The sequence below is a fragment of the Euleptes europaea genome, chromosome 6 (assembly GCF_029931775.1).
Source record: "Euleptes europaea isolate rEulEur1 chromosome 6, rEulEur1.hap1, whole genome shotgun sequence".
NCBI lineage: Eukaryota > Metazoa > Chordata > Lepidosauria > Squamata > Sphaerodactylidae > Euleptes > Euleptes europaea.
In genome coordinates this window covers 52,319,368-52,332,988 of record NC_079317.1, presented here as the reverse complement: position 1 = coordinate 52,332,988, position 13,621 = coordinate 52,319,368, and the positions used below count along the sequence as shown (strand labels likewise).

Sequence of the window (13,621 nt, the reverse complement as noted above, 5' to 3'; positions counted from 1 at the left end):
AATTTTTTAGTCCTGCCTCCCTGGGCACGTAATGGTGATACCCTCGATTGACAAGATGCCCTTCAACCCAGAACAGAAGGAGCCGTCGCGGTGAGTAAACAAGGCTCCATTCGGCTTATTCCGGGTTTACTGAAAAAAATTGGACCCAATAAACCCAAACCCGAAATTTATCGCTTTTTTTGTGTGTGCACAACTTTAGTAGGGGGCATAACCCTGAACACTGTACTAGTTTGTGGTTATAATAATCAGTTAGTGGGGGGGGGGGCGAATTGCTGATACCAGTAACATGTGAATGCTTCAAGATGTTAATTAGAGAACAGAGAGTGTCTAACCCTCAGAAGTTGAATTATAAGCTTAGAGATGGTTTTTGCCTTCCCCTTTATACCACATTCTTTTTCTTTTCTCCTCTTTGTGCTAACCTGTGCCTCTTCTTGAATTTCTCCCCCTGTTCTTGTGCTTTTAACAGCACTTTGAATGTTCCCATCATGAAAATAAGTCCAGCTACAAAAAGCTCTATCAACTACATTCCTGTATGCAGGTTGTTATTAAAGGCACAGGAGTAGGGACGGTTTTCTTTAATACTTTATTAAAACAAACCAGATAAAAACAAGGGTCTAAAACACAAATTACTAAATACATTGACATCAAATTATTCAAGCGCAAACTAACTGTTCATGGGACAGTTTTTTTTTTAAAGAGCGAATCCTTCTTTGCAGTTTCCCCTCTTCTCACAATGTTCTCTCCCACCTCCCCTCTTTTGATGTTTGCTTGAGGCAGTAGAAATGGGGAAAGGAAGCGAGATACCTTGTTTTTAATGCCAACTAGGGAATTTCCTTTCTGCCTTGAAAAGGTGAGATAGCTAGTTAGCCCGCTGCCCAGGGGAAGAACGACACCCTAGGAGAGGAAGCCCTGACCAGAAGCACTTGACAAGAGAAGGAGAGGGAGTTCCTCTCCTTTTGCTGGGAGAAAATCTCCTTTCACAAATATGCAAAGCATTTGTCTAACTTGTCCAGGAACTTTGTGCAGATTCTTTTTGGTACCACAGAGAAGGTGGTAAAAGATAACTCTCCAGAAGGAGGCTGCAAATTATTATTTCATTTGTAAAAAATACAATTATTCTGAATAATAATCTAGTTTCTCTGTTACTGGAAACTCTGACTTACTTGAATTCTGATTTATTTTTTAAAAGATGCCTGACTTTTCAGGGATGAGATGCTTCAGGGGGGAAAATCAGGCTATTATATACATTGATTATATATGTATATAAAAAGAACAAATATGTATATAATATATGGGGAGTGTCATTTTGTACTTTTGCCCCCCTTCAAAAAAATGTAGATCTGGCCCTGTTAGCCATTGCTGCTACTCATTTTAAACCTTGCCAGCTCTCCCTGCCCCAGACTATATAAAGCTATATTTGTGAAAAGGTCCATTGAGAGTCAGAGTTTAGATGAAGTCTCTGTGTGCTGAACATATTTTTAGTGGAATCTGGTTTTTGGCATACAACTGTCTCCTGACCCTCTCTCTCCCTCTGAAGAAGTGAACTGTGACTCACGAAAGTTCATAACCCTGCCAGAAAATTTTGTTAGTCTTTAAGGTGCTACTGGACTCTTGCTCTTTTCTACTGCTGCAGACAGACTAACATGGCTACCCATCGTGATCTACCTCTCTCTCCAGTAATTTTAGCTCTCCATAAAATTCGATCTACCCCCAGCAAGCTGGGTACTCATTTTACGGACCTCGGAAGGATGGAAGGCTGAGTCAACCTTGAGCCGGCTACCTAGAAAGCGACTTCCGTTGGGATCGAACTCAAGTCATGGGCAGAGCTTTTGACTGCAGTACTGCAGCTTACCACTCTGCGCCACGGGGCTCTTGTATGTTAAACCTGATGTTAATTAGAAATTCCAGCCAAGCATAACACATAAAAACAAACCACAGACAGGTTAGAACAACAGCTTCCAGTCTGAAATGGTGTTTTAAAAATCAGTCATTTTATTAAAAGCCTTGGTGTTCAGAAATATGTGGACCTGGCACCTGAAAGAAAGCAACATAGGTGCCAAGCAAGCATCAAGGGGAAGGGCATTCCACAAATGAAGTACCACTACTGAAAAGTCCCTGTCTCTGGGTGCCACTTGCCTCACCTCTGAAGGCAGGGGCACTGAGCGCAGGGCTTGTGAGGCAGATCTTAACTGGTGGGCTGGATAATATGGGAGGAGGTGGTCCTTCAAGTACCCTGTCCCCAACCATTTAGAGCTTTATAGGTAAGAACAAGCACTTTGAAATGTGCCCAGGAAAAAAAGGCACAATAACTTAATGTTTGGTTTTTACAGAAGCCCAACAGCACACTCTCAGGGCAGAAGCATGCACTGAATCATGGTCAGAACCCGCTACCTATATACATGGTTCTCAACACCAGAGACAAGTACAGCCTTTCAGAATTTAAAGGTAATATTATGCATATCACACTTGATTTGAAAGCGAAAACAGCCCTATTTATGAAGTGATGCTGAAGCCTAGGCAGACATCTCTCTGCGTGTCTTTGTTTCACACACACTTCCAACAACCAGATTCTGAACTAATCTAACATTATCTTGCTTGTTTTATTCCTTCCTGATTTTAAATATGAATTTCTGATATATTATCTACAAGTTTTTAATGGAAGATTAAAAATCAGAAATAGAAAGTGTGGAACAGTGGTGAGATTGTCATACCAGGAGTTGAGAGCTCAGTTCTAATCTCCACACTATCATGAAGTGCTGTGAAATACACTGGGTAAACTGTGCTCAGCTTTACCTGCCTCACAGGGTCATAAAAATAAAATTGAGGGGAGAACTATTTAGGCAGGGCTACAACACCTTTTTGGGTGTCGCAGCCCCACTCTTTTCAATGGGAGCTTTCCCCCTTATTTTTGCCTTTTTTAATTAAAAAAGGCTTTTTTAATCTCTGCAGCAGCCTGGAATCCTCTGAGGAGGCTTCTCAGCTGTACCGTTTTGGCCTCCACGGATTGTCGCCCCCCCTCAGGAATGGGCTGTTAATTTATAAAGCGTAAAATCTACCTTTCTATTTATCATTAAAACCTAGGGAAAAAACTGACTAAAACAAATGGTGCTCTAATTAAGTTTCTCCCTGAATATGGCTTAAAAATCAGTATTATATAATATTACCATAAAGGGGGATCAACAGACCCTAATAAGTGGTGATACTGGTGGGAATAAAATAGTAAAATAATGACCGGAGGGAGGGAGGGAGGGGGAGTTTGAGAGAAGGTCCAACAAGATCAGCAAGGGAATGGGGAGAAGGAGACCAGACATTGTATAAGCCATTGCTGCCCTCAACCATGGGCCTGGTGTCACATTTGTCTTACAAGCCCTGCAGAACTGAATCAAATCTTGCAGCACCTGGGTCTCACTTGACAGAGAGTTCCACTAGGCAGGCGCCAGTGCTGAAAAGTGAACGCCACTTGTATTTTTCAGTGGAGGAGCCGGGAAACCCTCCACTTTAAACACCGCTTAAAGCAATGGGCTGTTGTTTAAAGTGGAGGGTTTCCCGGCTCCTCCATTGAAAAATAGGAGCGGCATTCACAATAGAGATTCTGACTACAGCACTTCAGTATTGCTTAACTTTTCTATGGAGGAGAATCAGATGGGGTGACCCCTTCCAGACCCCATAAAATTGGACCCCCTGACCCCATCTTCACCAGACTTGGGGGTTCTTGCAAGGAGAGTCCCTTACAGCCACACTGCAAATTTAGGGACTCTGCCTGAAAAAATGTCCCCCCAGGAGCCACAGAAAGCTTTATTGGACCTGAAGTTTTGAAGGGAAACCCAGAAAAAGCCGAATTTCCATATTTACCAGTATGGGAAATCGGCTTATTTCGGGTTTACTGAAAAAAATCTGGTCAAATAAACCCAAACCTGAAATTGACCGATTTTTTTTTTTTTTTTTGCACAGCCCTAGTCGTCGTAGGTAATAGCCTAGATGGACCTGTCCCCCATGAACTAATGCCCTTTTAAAGCCTGCTACACTAGTGACCATTGCTACTTGTTACAGCAGCTTATTCTACAAACCGGTCACACTAACATTAAGGAAATACTTCCTTTTGTCTGCCCTGAATCTACTGTAAAGGGGCCTTGGCTCAATGGTACAGCATCTGCTTTCCATGTAGAAGGTCCCAGGTTCAACCCCTGATACCTCCACTTAAAAGGATCGGGTAGTAAGTGATGTGAAAGACCTCTGCCTGAGACCCTGGAGAGCCACTGACAGTCAGGATAGACAATACTGACCTTGCTAACACCAAGGGTCTGGCTTAGTTTAACATTGCTTCACGTGTACGAACATGTGGATTTACTGCCCATCAACATAATTGGGTGCCTAAGAGTTCTAACAGTATGGGAGAGAGACAAAATGTTCTCTCCGTGGGAGGGCAAATGGGAGAGGAATGCCTTGGTTTCTGTATCCAGTATACTAGTGCTTTGGGGACTGGATAACTGTAGTGACAGAGTATCTTTCCATCAACATTGGCTTTACTACTAATGGAAATGGAAAATAGGAAAAGGTGTCACTTGCCCTGGAATGTCCCTTGCACTTAATTCATAAAGGCAACATGGTTCCAATCTGTTTGGAAGCTACATCTAACCTATAAGCTTCATAGTTCTCATAAATGCTAACAGAAATTAGTGTTGAATGTTCTGTGTTTGCATGAGAAATAAGTGAAGTAACATGCGGGACCATCTAAAAGGGAAGGTCTATAAATCCATTAAGTTCACAGTCTAAAATTATTTAACGACACTTGCAGGGGCCTCAATTGTTAGTCAAGGTTCTTTTAATTGCAGCAAGAATGGTGGTGGAACTTGATTGTTTTATTATGCTAAATGTATTCTTTTCAAATCTTTATTATTAATGGATTAACTTTCAGTATGAATGGTTATGCACATTTATTCATTTATTTGTGAACTCTTTATTCATCATGTACCAATCTGCTGGTGGTCCCTGGCCCAAAGAGTGTCTGGTTGGCCTTGACCAGGGCCAGGGCTTTCTTGGACTTGGCCCCTGCCTGGTCTCTCCAGTGAAAACAGGGCCTTGTGGGACCTTAAAGAGTTCCGCAGGGCCTGCAAGACTGAGCTATTCCACCAGGCTTATGGTTGAGGCCAGCTACAGTTCTTTTCTAATAAATGTTGGCCTCCCTAACTTCCATTCTGATCCCTCCCCCCTTTTTTTATTACCATCAGGGGGACATATACACCTGCTTCCCTGACTGTAGCTGCATGGTACACTTGGTGGGGCACCATCGAGCCTTTTCACCCTCTTTTTATTTTGTTTTTTGTGAGTGTGTAAGTGCCGTCAAGTCACTTCTGACTCATAGCAACCCTATGAATCAATGTCCTCCATTTAAATTTTAAATCAATGTTTTGAAGGGATTTTATTCTAACTTTATTTTTATCTTACTGCGTAAGCCGCTCTGAGCCCAGCCTTGGCTGGGGAGGGCAAGGTAGAAGATAAACAAACAAAAAAAATAAATAAATAATAAAAAATAAAAAATTTCTATCCAACTCTCTTTCCAACCAAGGCCTAGATGGACCATAAGCAGTAGTACAACAAAAGATATAAAGAAGGAAGTTAAAGTAGATAAAGAGGGGGGAAATTCTCTCACCACACTGAAGAAATTCATTATTCCTGTCAACTGATTGGTCCTGAGAGACACTAGTAGCCCTTGTGGCCTTTTCAAGAGAGATATGATATGAATATTGAACTATGGGTGCCAAAACAGCAGATTGATGTTGCTACTTTGTACTAGTGGTATGAGAACCAAAGGCTTATAACCTTCATTGCTTTTGATATTGCTTCCTTGTCTCTGAGAGCTAGGCCCTGAAAGCTAGGCGTTGGACTGGAATATTTTATTTGTGGTTTTGAAAGTCAGATGTTTTATGAGATAATGGCCTTAACACACCTGGTGTATCTGAAATCTTCAAATTGGTCTAAATTTTGTTATTCACCTTATCTCTGGCTTTCTGTTTTCTTCCAGTCTCTGAACTTCCCAAGATGCCCTCTGGCCTCTTCTTTGAGTGTCTCATTCTTTCAGCGTCTCACGTCTCATGCAAATTAGTTTTTTTATGCTCTAGGCAGCTGAGATGGTATCATTGTCACCTGCTTCCTGTTCATCGTTCTTCTTGTACTGCCAGTTTTATGAAGGGAAAATGTTTTAGGGAAAAGTAGTCTTGAGGCCCCAGCTGATGAAAATAAGCTGTCCTAGCCTGTTCTGTTGGGGAAAGAGGATAGTAATTTTGGGGTGTATATACAGATCCGGGGTGTATGCGCACAAAATCTCATCAGTATTTCATGCTTCAAAGTTTCTAAAGCCAGGAAGAGGAAGATCACAACACCTGTAATTGATGTCTTCCTTTATTTCTAGTGTAAATCCTGGGCCCACTCCAGAAATACTTTGATTTGAATCACAGTGTTGTGATTTTAGCCTCGTTTCTGGTAGGGGCAGAACTGTACCCCATCCCTCCTTCTTGAAGGTTAAAAAAAAATGAGTTTGGTTCTGTGTATTTAGTTTCAACATGATAATGTTGTGGGCCAGCATCTAACAAGATAAAAACTTTGGGAATATCTTAAGGACATTGAGAATTTCTTGGAATATGCATTTTTTTGATAGTAATGCAATGATGACAGGAATGGTTTGGATCCTATTACTGTTAGGTGGATCTGTAAGTGGTTGACAGATTGCACCCAAAGAGTGCTTGTTAATGGTTCCTCATCCTCCTGAAGAGGATCTGTCCTGGGCCCTGTGTTGTTCAACACCTTTATAACTTATTGGGATGAGGGAATAGAGGTGATGCTTTTTACATTTGCAGATGATACTAAATTGGGAGGGGTAGCAAATATGGTAGAAGACAAAGCTAGGATACAGGATGATCTTGGCAGGCTTGAGAATTGGGCTAAAACTGATTAAATGAATTTCAGTGGAGATAAATGTAAAGTTCTGAATTTAGGTATGAAAAAACAAATGCATAATTATAGGCTGAGGGAGACTTGGCAGTAGTATGTACAAAATGGATAGGGGTCTTAGTAGACCATATACTGAACATGAGTCAGCAGTGTGATGTGGTAGCTAAAAAAGGTAAATGCGATTTTGAGTGGTATCAACAGAAGAATAGTGTCCAGATCACACTAAGTGATGGTATCACTTTACTCTGCTCTAATTAGATCTCACCTAGAGTATTGTGTTCAGTTTTGGGCACCACAGTTTAAGAAAGATGTAGACAAGCTGGAATGTGTCCAGAGGAGGGCAACAGAGATGATAAAGGGTCTGAGACCAAGTCGTATGAGGAAAGGTTGAAGGAGCTTGGTATGTTTAGCCTAGAGAGGAAATTACTGAGAGATTATAACCATCTTCAAGTACTTGAAGGGCTGTCATATAGAGAATGGTGCAAAGTTGTTTTCTGTTGCCCTAGAACAGTAGTTCCCAAACTTTTCGGGCCACCGCCCCCTTGGTTCCACAAACTCAACCCCAGTGTCCCCTACCCTATCCAACAACACAGTTGAAGGGGCCCACCTCTAACACCCCCTGCTGCCTCCTTGCCTCTTAGTGCCCCCCTAGGTAATCCCACTACCACCCAGGGGGTGGTACTGCCCACTTTGAGAACAACTGCCCTAGAAGATCAGACCAGAACCAATGGGTGAAAATTACATCAGAAGAGTTTTTGGTTAAACATTAGAAAGTACTTCCTGACAGTAAGAGCAATTCCTCAGTGGAACAGGCTTCCTTGGGAGGTGGTGGGCTCTCCTTCTTTGGAGGTTTTTAAGCAGATGGTCATCTGACAGCAATGCTGATTCTGTCATCATGAGAGGGAGGCAGATCATGAGAGGGAGGGCATGAAGGGTTGTGTCAGTGATTGGCTTTCATGGCCCTTTCTTACTTGCTCAGGGCAATGCTGATTGTCACTTTGGGGTTAGGAAGCAATTTTCTTCCAGGCCAGATTGGCCAGGGAACCCAGAGGTTTTTTCTGCCATCTTCTGGGCATAGAGCAGGGGTCCCTGGAGATGTGGCAAGGGCGGGGGGAGTAGTTATGAATTTCCTGCATTGTGCAGGGGATTGGACTAGATGAGCCTGGATGAGTTCTTCCAACTCTATGTTTCTATGATTTCGATGATCCACACTCAGAAATACAATCAGGCTCTGTTTTCCCTCTTTAGTTTCATATACAGTTGCTGATTATTTTTTTCTCCAATGGAAGTGAATCTGGTAGAATTGTGCATAAATTAGGGTTAGCAGTATACATACCAGAAATCAAACCTGCTCAATTTATTCAGTATCTAAATGTAAGTTTTATTTTGACAGGATAGTGGGGAATAGACTGCAAAATCAGATCAGGAATTTTTGCTGCTAGAAATGTTTGTAGAATAAGTTTTCCAAGGTAACATGTTTTTGACAAAATTCCAGTCAGGCAATCTCTAACCTTCTCTTTTGGACCACAGTTTTGGAGTCATTTTAGAATTATTGTGAATGTGTTATTTTAATCTTTACACTTAAAATATTTAGTTATTCCTAGAAAAGCTATTCTCTGAGACATAAAGTCAGCAAAAAAATCTTCACGAGTCAGGTTAGAGCTGCATGAATAAAAGGGCACTTATTAGACAATTCTGTCTGAAGGCAATTTTGCAATGTATCTGAACACTGTGTATTGTGATACAAATTCAGACTTTATTTTATTTTGTGACAATCATGTTAATTTTCTTTAAGTAAGTTTAAACTAGTTTAAACTCTAAACACTTGATTTTGCACAACACATTAATAATTTGAGCCTATTTTGTAGAATGGATGGAATTTACTCCGTATGAGGTTGGATTACTAAAATATGGTGCCTATATTCATTCTGAGGATTTTGGAAGCAAATTCTTCATGGGTCGGCTGATGAAGAAAGTTCCTGAATCAGAAATCTGCTACATGAAAGGTGACTTACTTTATGTACTTGGCCAGGATTTATTGCGTATAACACTGTTCTAAATCATCCCAAAACTGTGAAGCATGAAAGGTCAAACTGGGATACTCATTTCCTAAAATATCGCAAATTCTGGTATGTGTATTTAATCATATTATGTTGATATTGAAGTCATAGAGTTGTAACTAGCACCCACTTAGATCTCCTTACAAGACTTAGCCAACACATTAGATGTAAGTCTCTGTGGTGTCATGGATAGTGTTGGATGAGGATCTGAGTGACCCTGATTCAAATCCTCACTCTGCCGTGAAGCTTGCTGGGTGATTTTTGCCCAGTCCCCTCTGCCTTACCTCTCAGGGTTGTTGTGAAAATAAAATAGAGGAGCACAGACCAACATATGACACCCTGAGCTCCTTGGAGGACTGGCAGGATAAAAATGTACTAAAATAAATCACAAGTGGTACGGGTTGGCTAGGAACCTAGTAATTAGCACTGCAGGTAGGAGATCACATGTCTCAATACTTCCTTTTACAATAAAAAGTAACCTAACGTGGGTGAGAGGCTAGGCTAGACGTTTCTCTGATGAAATCTTAGTTTTCCAAAGACATGTAGGTTGTTTTGCATGGGAAGCAGTCATGCAGGATCTTTCCATCTGCGGTTGGAAGTGGCACAAACCAAGAAATAGGACAAGACGAAAACTCTGAATGTGTACAATGCTTTATATATAGAGCAAAGAAAGCAGCAAAGGCTGCTCCATCTCCCCCCTTCAAACAAAGTGGGGAGGAGGGGGCGGGGTTTGGCCACTAGCTGGTGGGAAGGGAGAGCCAGTCTAGGCTTATGCCAAGGGCCCGATGCAGAACTGGGGGGAGGGTGGCACAAGGAAGGGGCATCTATAGACCTGCTTCAGGCAGTAAATGGTATGTAAGAAGGGAGAAAAAAATCCATTGCTTTTCTTCTTCCTCATTGATTTCTTCCTATTTGCTTCAAAGCAGAGTGCACATATTTGTCTGAAAATTCTGCCATGAAACTCACGTATGTGCATGAAAAATGATGTATTCATCACAGAATCTAACTGGAAAAGCTTGTCTAGCTTTCATAGAGTCATAGAATCCTAGAGTGGGAAGGGTCCATACAGGCCATCTAGTCCAAACCCCCTCCTCAATGCAGGATCAGCCTAGAGCATCCCTGACAAGTGTTTGCCCAGCTTCTGCTTAAACACTGACAGTGAGGGGGAGCTCCCCACCTCCCTAGGTAACTGATTACACTGTCGAACAACTCTTACTGTAAATTTTTTTCCTAATATCCACCTGGTACTTTTACACCCTCAATTTAAACTCATTATTGTGAGTTCTATCCTCTGCTTCCAACAGCAACAGCCCCTTGCCCTCCTCTAAGTGACAGCCCTTCAAATACTTAAAGAATGCAATAATATCCCCTGTCAACCTCCTCTTCTCCAGACGGAACATTCCCAACTAGGGCTGTTGAATTAAAAAAAATTCGGTATAGTTCGGATTTGGCTGAATTCGGCCCGTTTAGATTCGGGATATGCCGAAGTCCGAACTCCCCCGCTTCGGGTCCGTGCAATTCGGCGGGAATTCAAAGGAAATAAATTCGGCCGAATAAAGCCATTAAAAACACAACCGCGCCTTTCTGCGGCTCGGGGGGGCATTTTTGGGGGTAGAGGTCCCAAACTTTCAGCAGAGCTTCAAAGGACGTTTCTTGAAAGGCCCCCCAAGTTTTGTAAAGATTGGGTCAGGGGGGGCTGAGATATGGGCCCCGAAAGGGGTTCCCCCACCCTTAATGTGCATCTCTGAGCAGAGCTTGCCGCCCACGCACAAAGCTCCCAGCCCCGACAAACAGCTGAGAAGTTTTTTATGAATGAGGGAAAACCTGAAGACACACAACTGAAACCCCCCCTCAAACCAGGGAGAGAGAGACTCGAGGGGGAACACACACCCCAGGCAGAACCGGCAAAAGCCCCCTTTGGCTTCCCCCCCCCACAGAAACTGCTCCCTTCCCCCCCACACACAGACTCTGCTTCCCCCCCCACACACACACAGGAGAAAAATTATAGATTAAAGCCCCCAAAGGGGTCTTACTGTGGCTGTCTTCTGTTCCATCAGGAGAGGCTGGGGAGGACTGGGTAATCCAAGACGTTTCCATTTAGGCACGGGACGTTTTGCTCTGGAGGAGATGCATACAGGATCCCATTCATCCCAATAGGGGAAAGGGGAAAGCCCATATCTCGGGACCCCCTGACCCAATGTTTACCAAACTTGGGTGGTCTCTTAAGAAGGTTTGTCTGAAGCTCCGCTCAAAGTTTGGGATCTGCACCCCCAAAAATGCGCCCCCTGCAGCCACAGAAAGAGAAAAGGGGGGAGCCGATATTTCTGCCCCCACTGAACCCATCTTTACAAAGCTTGGGTGGTATCTTAAGAAGGATTGTCTGAAGCTATGCTGAAAGTTTGGGGGCTGTATCCCCCAAAAAGCGCCCCCTTCAGCCACGGAAATGGAAAAGAGGGGAGGTAAAAGGGGTGAAGCCCATATCTCGAGACCCCCTGACCCAATGTTTACAAAACTTGGGGGGTATCTTAAGAAGGCTCATCTGAAGCTCCACTGAAAGTTTGGGGTCTGTACCCCCCAAAATGCACCCCCTGCAGCCATGGAAAGAAAAAAGGGGGGAGCCCATATCTCGGGACCCCCTGACCCAATGTTTACAAAACTTGGGTGGTCTCTTTAGAAGGATTGTCTGAAGCTATGCTGAAAGTTTGGGGTCTGTACTCCAAAAAATACGCCCCCTGCAGCCACAGAAAGGAGTGAATGTGCACAAGCACCCCCCCACACACACGAGGATTTCCCTCTCTCTCTCTCTCTCCCCGGCCCGGCCGCACATCAGCTGATTCCTCCAGTACTCAATCCTGACTGATTGGCCAGAAAAAGACCCAGCTTGGCCACCGATTGGCCGGGGGAGGAGAATGCTGCTTACTGACGGTTATGCTGCGTACTGACGGCCGAATTGGTTGGATTTATTCGTGAACTCCCGAACTCGCTGAATTCGGCTCCCCGGTTGCCCGCCATTTTTTAGTTCGGTTCGTCCCGAACTAAAAACCACCAAATCAGGGGAAATTCGGCTGTTTTTCAGTTTAGGCCGAACCGAATCAACAGCCCTATTCCCAACTCCCTCAGTCTTTCCTCATAGGGCTTGGTCTCCAGGCCCCTGATCATCCTCATCGCTTTCCTCTGCACCCGCTGCATTCTGTCCACACCTATTTTGAAGTGAGGACTCCGGAACTGCACAGAATACTCCAGATGCAGCCTGACCAATGCAGTGTACAATGGAGCTATGCAATTTGGATGTTATGCCTCTGTTGATGAACCCCAAGATAACATTAGCCTTTTTGTCGCTGCATAACACTGGCTGCTCATATTTAACTTACTGTCCACCCGTACCCCAAGATCTTGTTCACACACAGTGCTACCCAAAAGTGTATCCCCCATCCAGTATGTATGTCCCTCGTTTTTGTTACCCAGATGTGGAACTTGGCACTTATCCTTGTTGAATTGCATCTTGTCCATATTATAGGGTTGTGCATATCAGTATACCCAAACTGAATCCCCCCCCCCAAAAAAAGCCATTTCAGTAAATTTCGGGTTTGGGCTTACTGAATGCCTCAACCTGGAGAGAAAGCTGAACCCAAATTTGCAATCCCAAAAAAATAAAGATTTGGCTTTTTCAGGTATGTCTTCCCCCGGGCTTTCCATGGCTCCGGGGGGGGCATTTTGCACGTAAAGCCCCCAAATTCACAGCCCAGCTGCAAGGGACACTCCTTGTAAGAACCCCCAAGTTTGATGAAGTTTGGATCAGGGGATCAGAGGTTATGGGGTTTGGAAGGGTCACCCCCCTCCATTCAGAAACTCATCAGATTCTCTGATCCTCACCTAGACGCCTATGCTTTTCTATGGAGGAAGCGGCAACACCATGAAACTGCCCCCCCGACCCAATCTTCACCAAACGTTGGTGTTCTTGCAAGGAGAGCCCCTTCAAGCTACCCTTAAAATTTGGGAACTCTACCTCCAAAAATGCCCCCACAGGAGCTTCGCAAAAAATCCTCCATAACTTTAATGGTGGGAACTTTCAATTACCCTACTTCCTCTCCACATCACGTATATGTTGCAAGTAGGCTAACTGAAAGTTCCCATGATTGAACTCAAACTAGGGCTGTTGAATTTAAAAAAATTCGGTATAGTTCGGATTCAGCTGAATTCGGCCTGTTTAGATTCGGGATATGCCAAAGTCCGAACTCCCCCACTTCGGGTCTGTGTAATTCGGCGGGAATTCAAAGTTCAGGAAAAAAATTCGGCCGAATAAAGCCATTAAAAACACAACCGCACCTTTCCGCGGCTCTGGGGGGCATTTTTGGGGGTAGAGGTCCCAAACTTTCAGAGGAGCTTCAAAGGACGCTTCTTGCCAGACCCCCCAAGTTTTGTAAAGATTGGGTCAGGGGAGGCTGAGATATGGGCCCCGAAAGGGGTCCCCCACCCTTAATGTGTATCTCTGAGCAGAGCTTGCCGCCCACGCACAAAGCTCCCAGCCCCGACAAACAGCTGATGAGAGCAAGGGCGGGGCAGGTGCTAAGAACTTTGCAAAGCAACACAACTGCAAAGCAACACCTTTGCAA

The 13,621-nt window shown here is 43.7% G+C and overlaps 1 protein-coding gene across 1 annotated transcript in view; it reads left to right on the top strand.

Moving 5' to 3' along the window:
- Positions 1-13,621, top strand: part of LOC130479491 (cytosolic phospholipase A2 epsilon-like) — a 71,919-nt gene that overhangs the window by 41,944 nt on the left and 16,354 nt on the right. The window contains exons 16-17 of the mRNA XM_056851891.1: positions 2,331-2,445; positions 8,817-8,954. Coding sequence (XP_056707869.1) covers positions 2,331-2,445; positions 8,817-8,954 — 253 coding nt within the window. The remainder of the gene's footprint in view (positions 1-2,330; positions 2,446-8,816; positions 8,955-13,621) is intronic.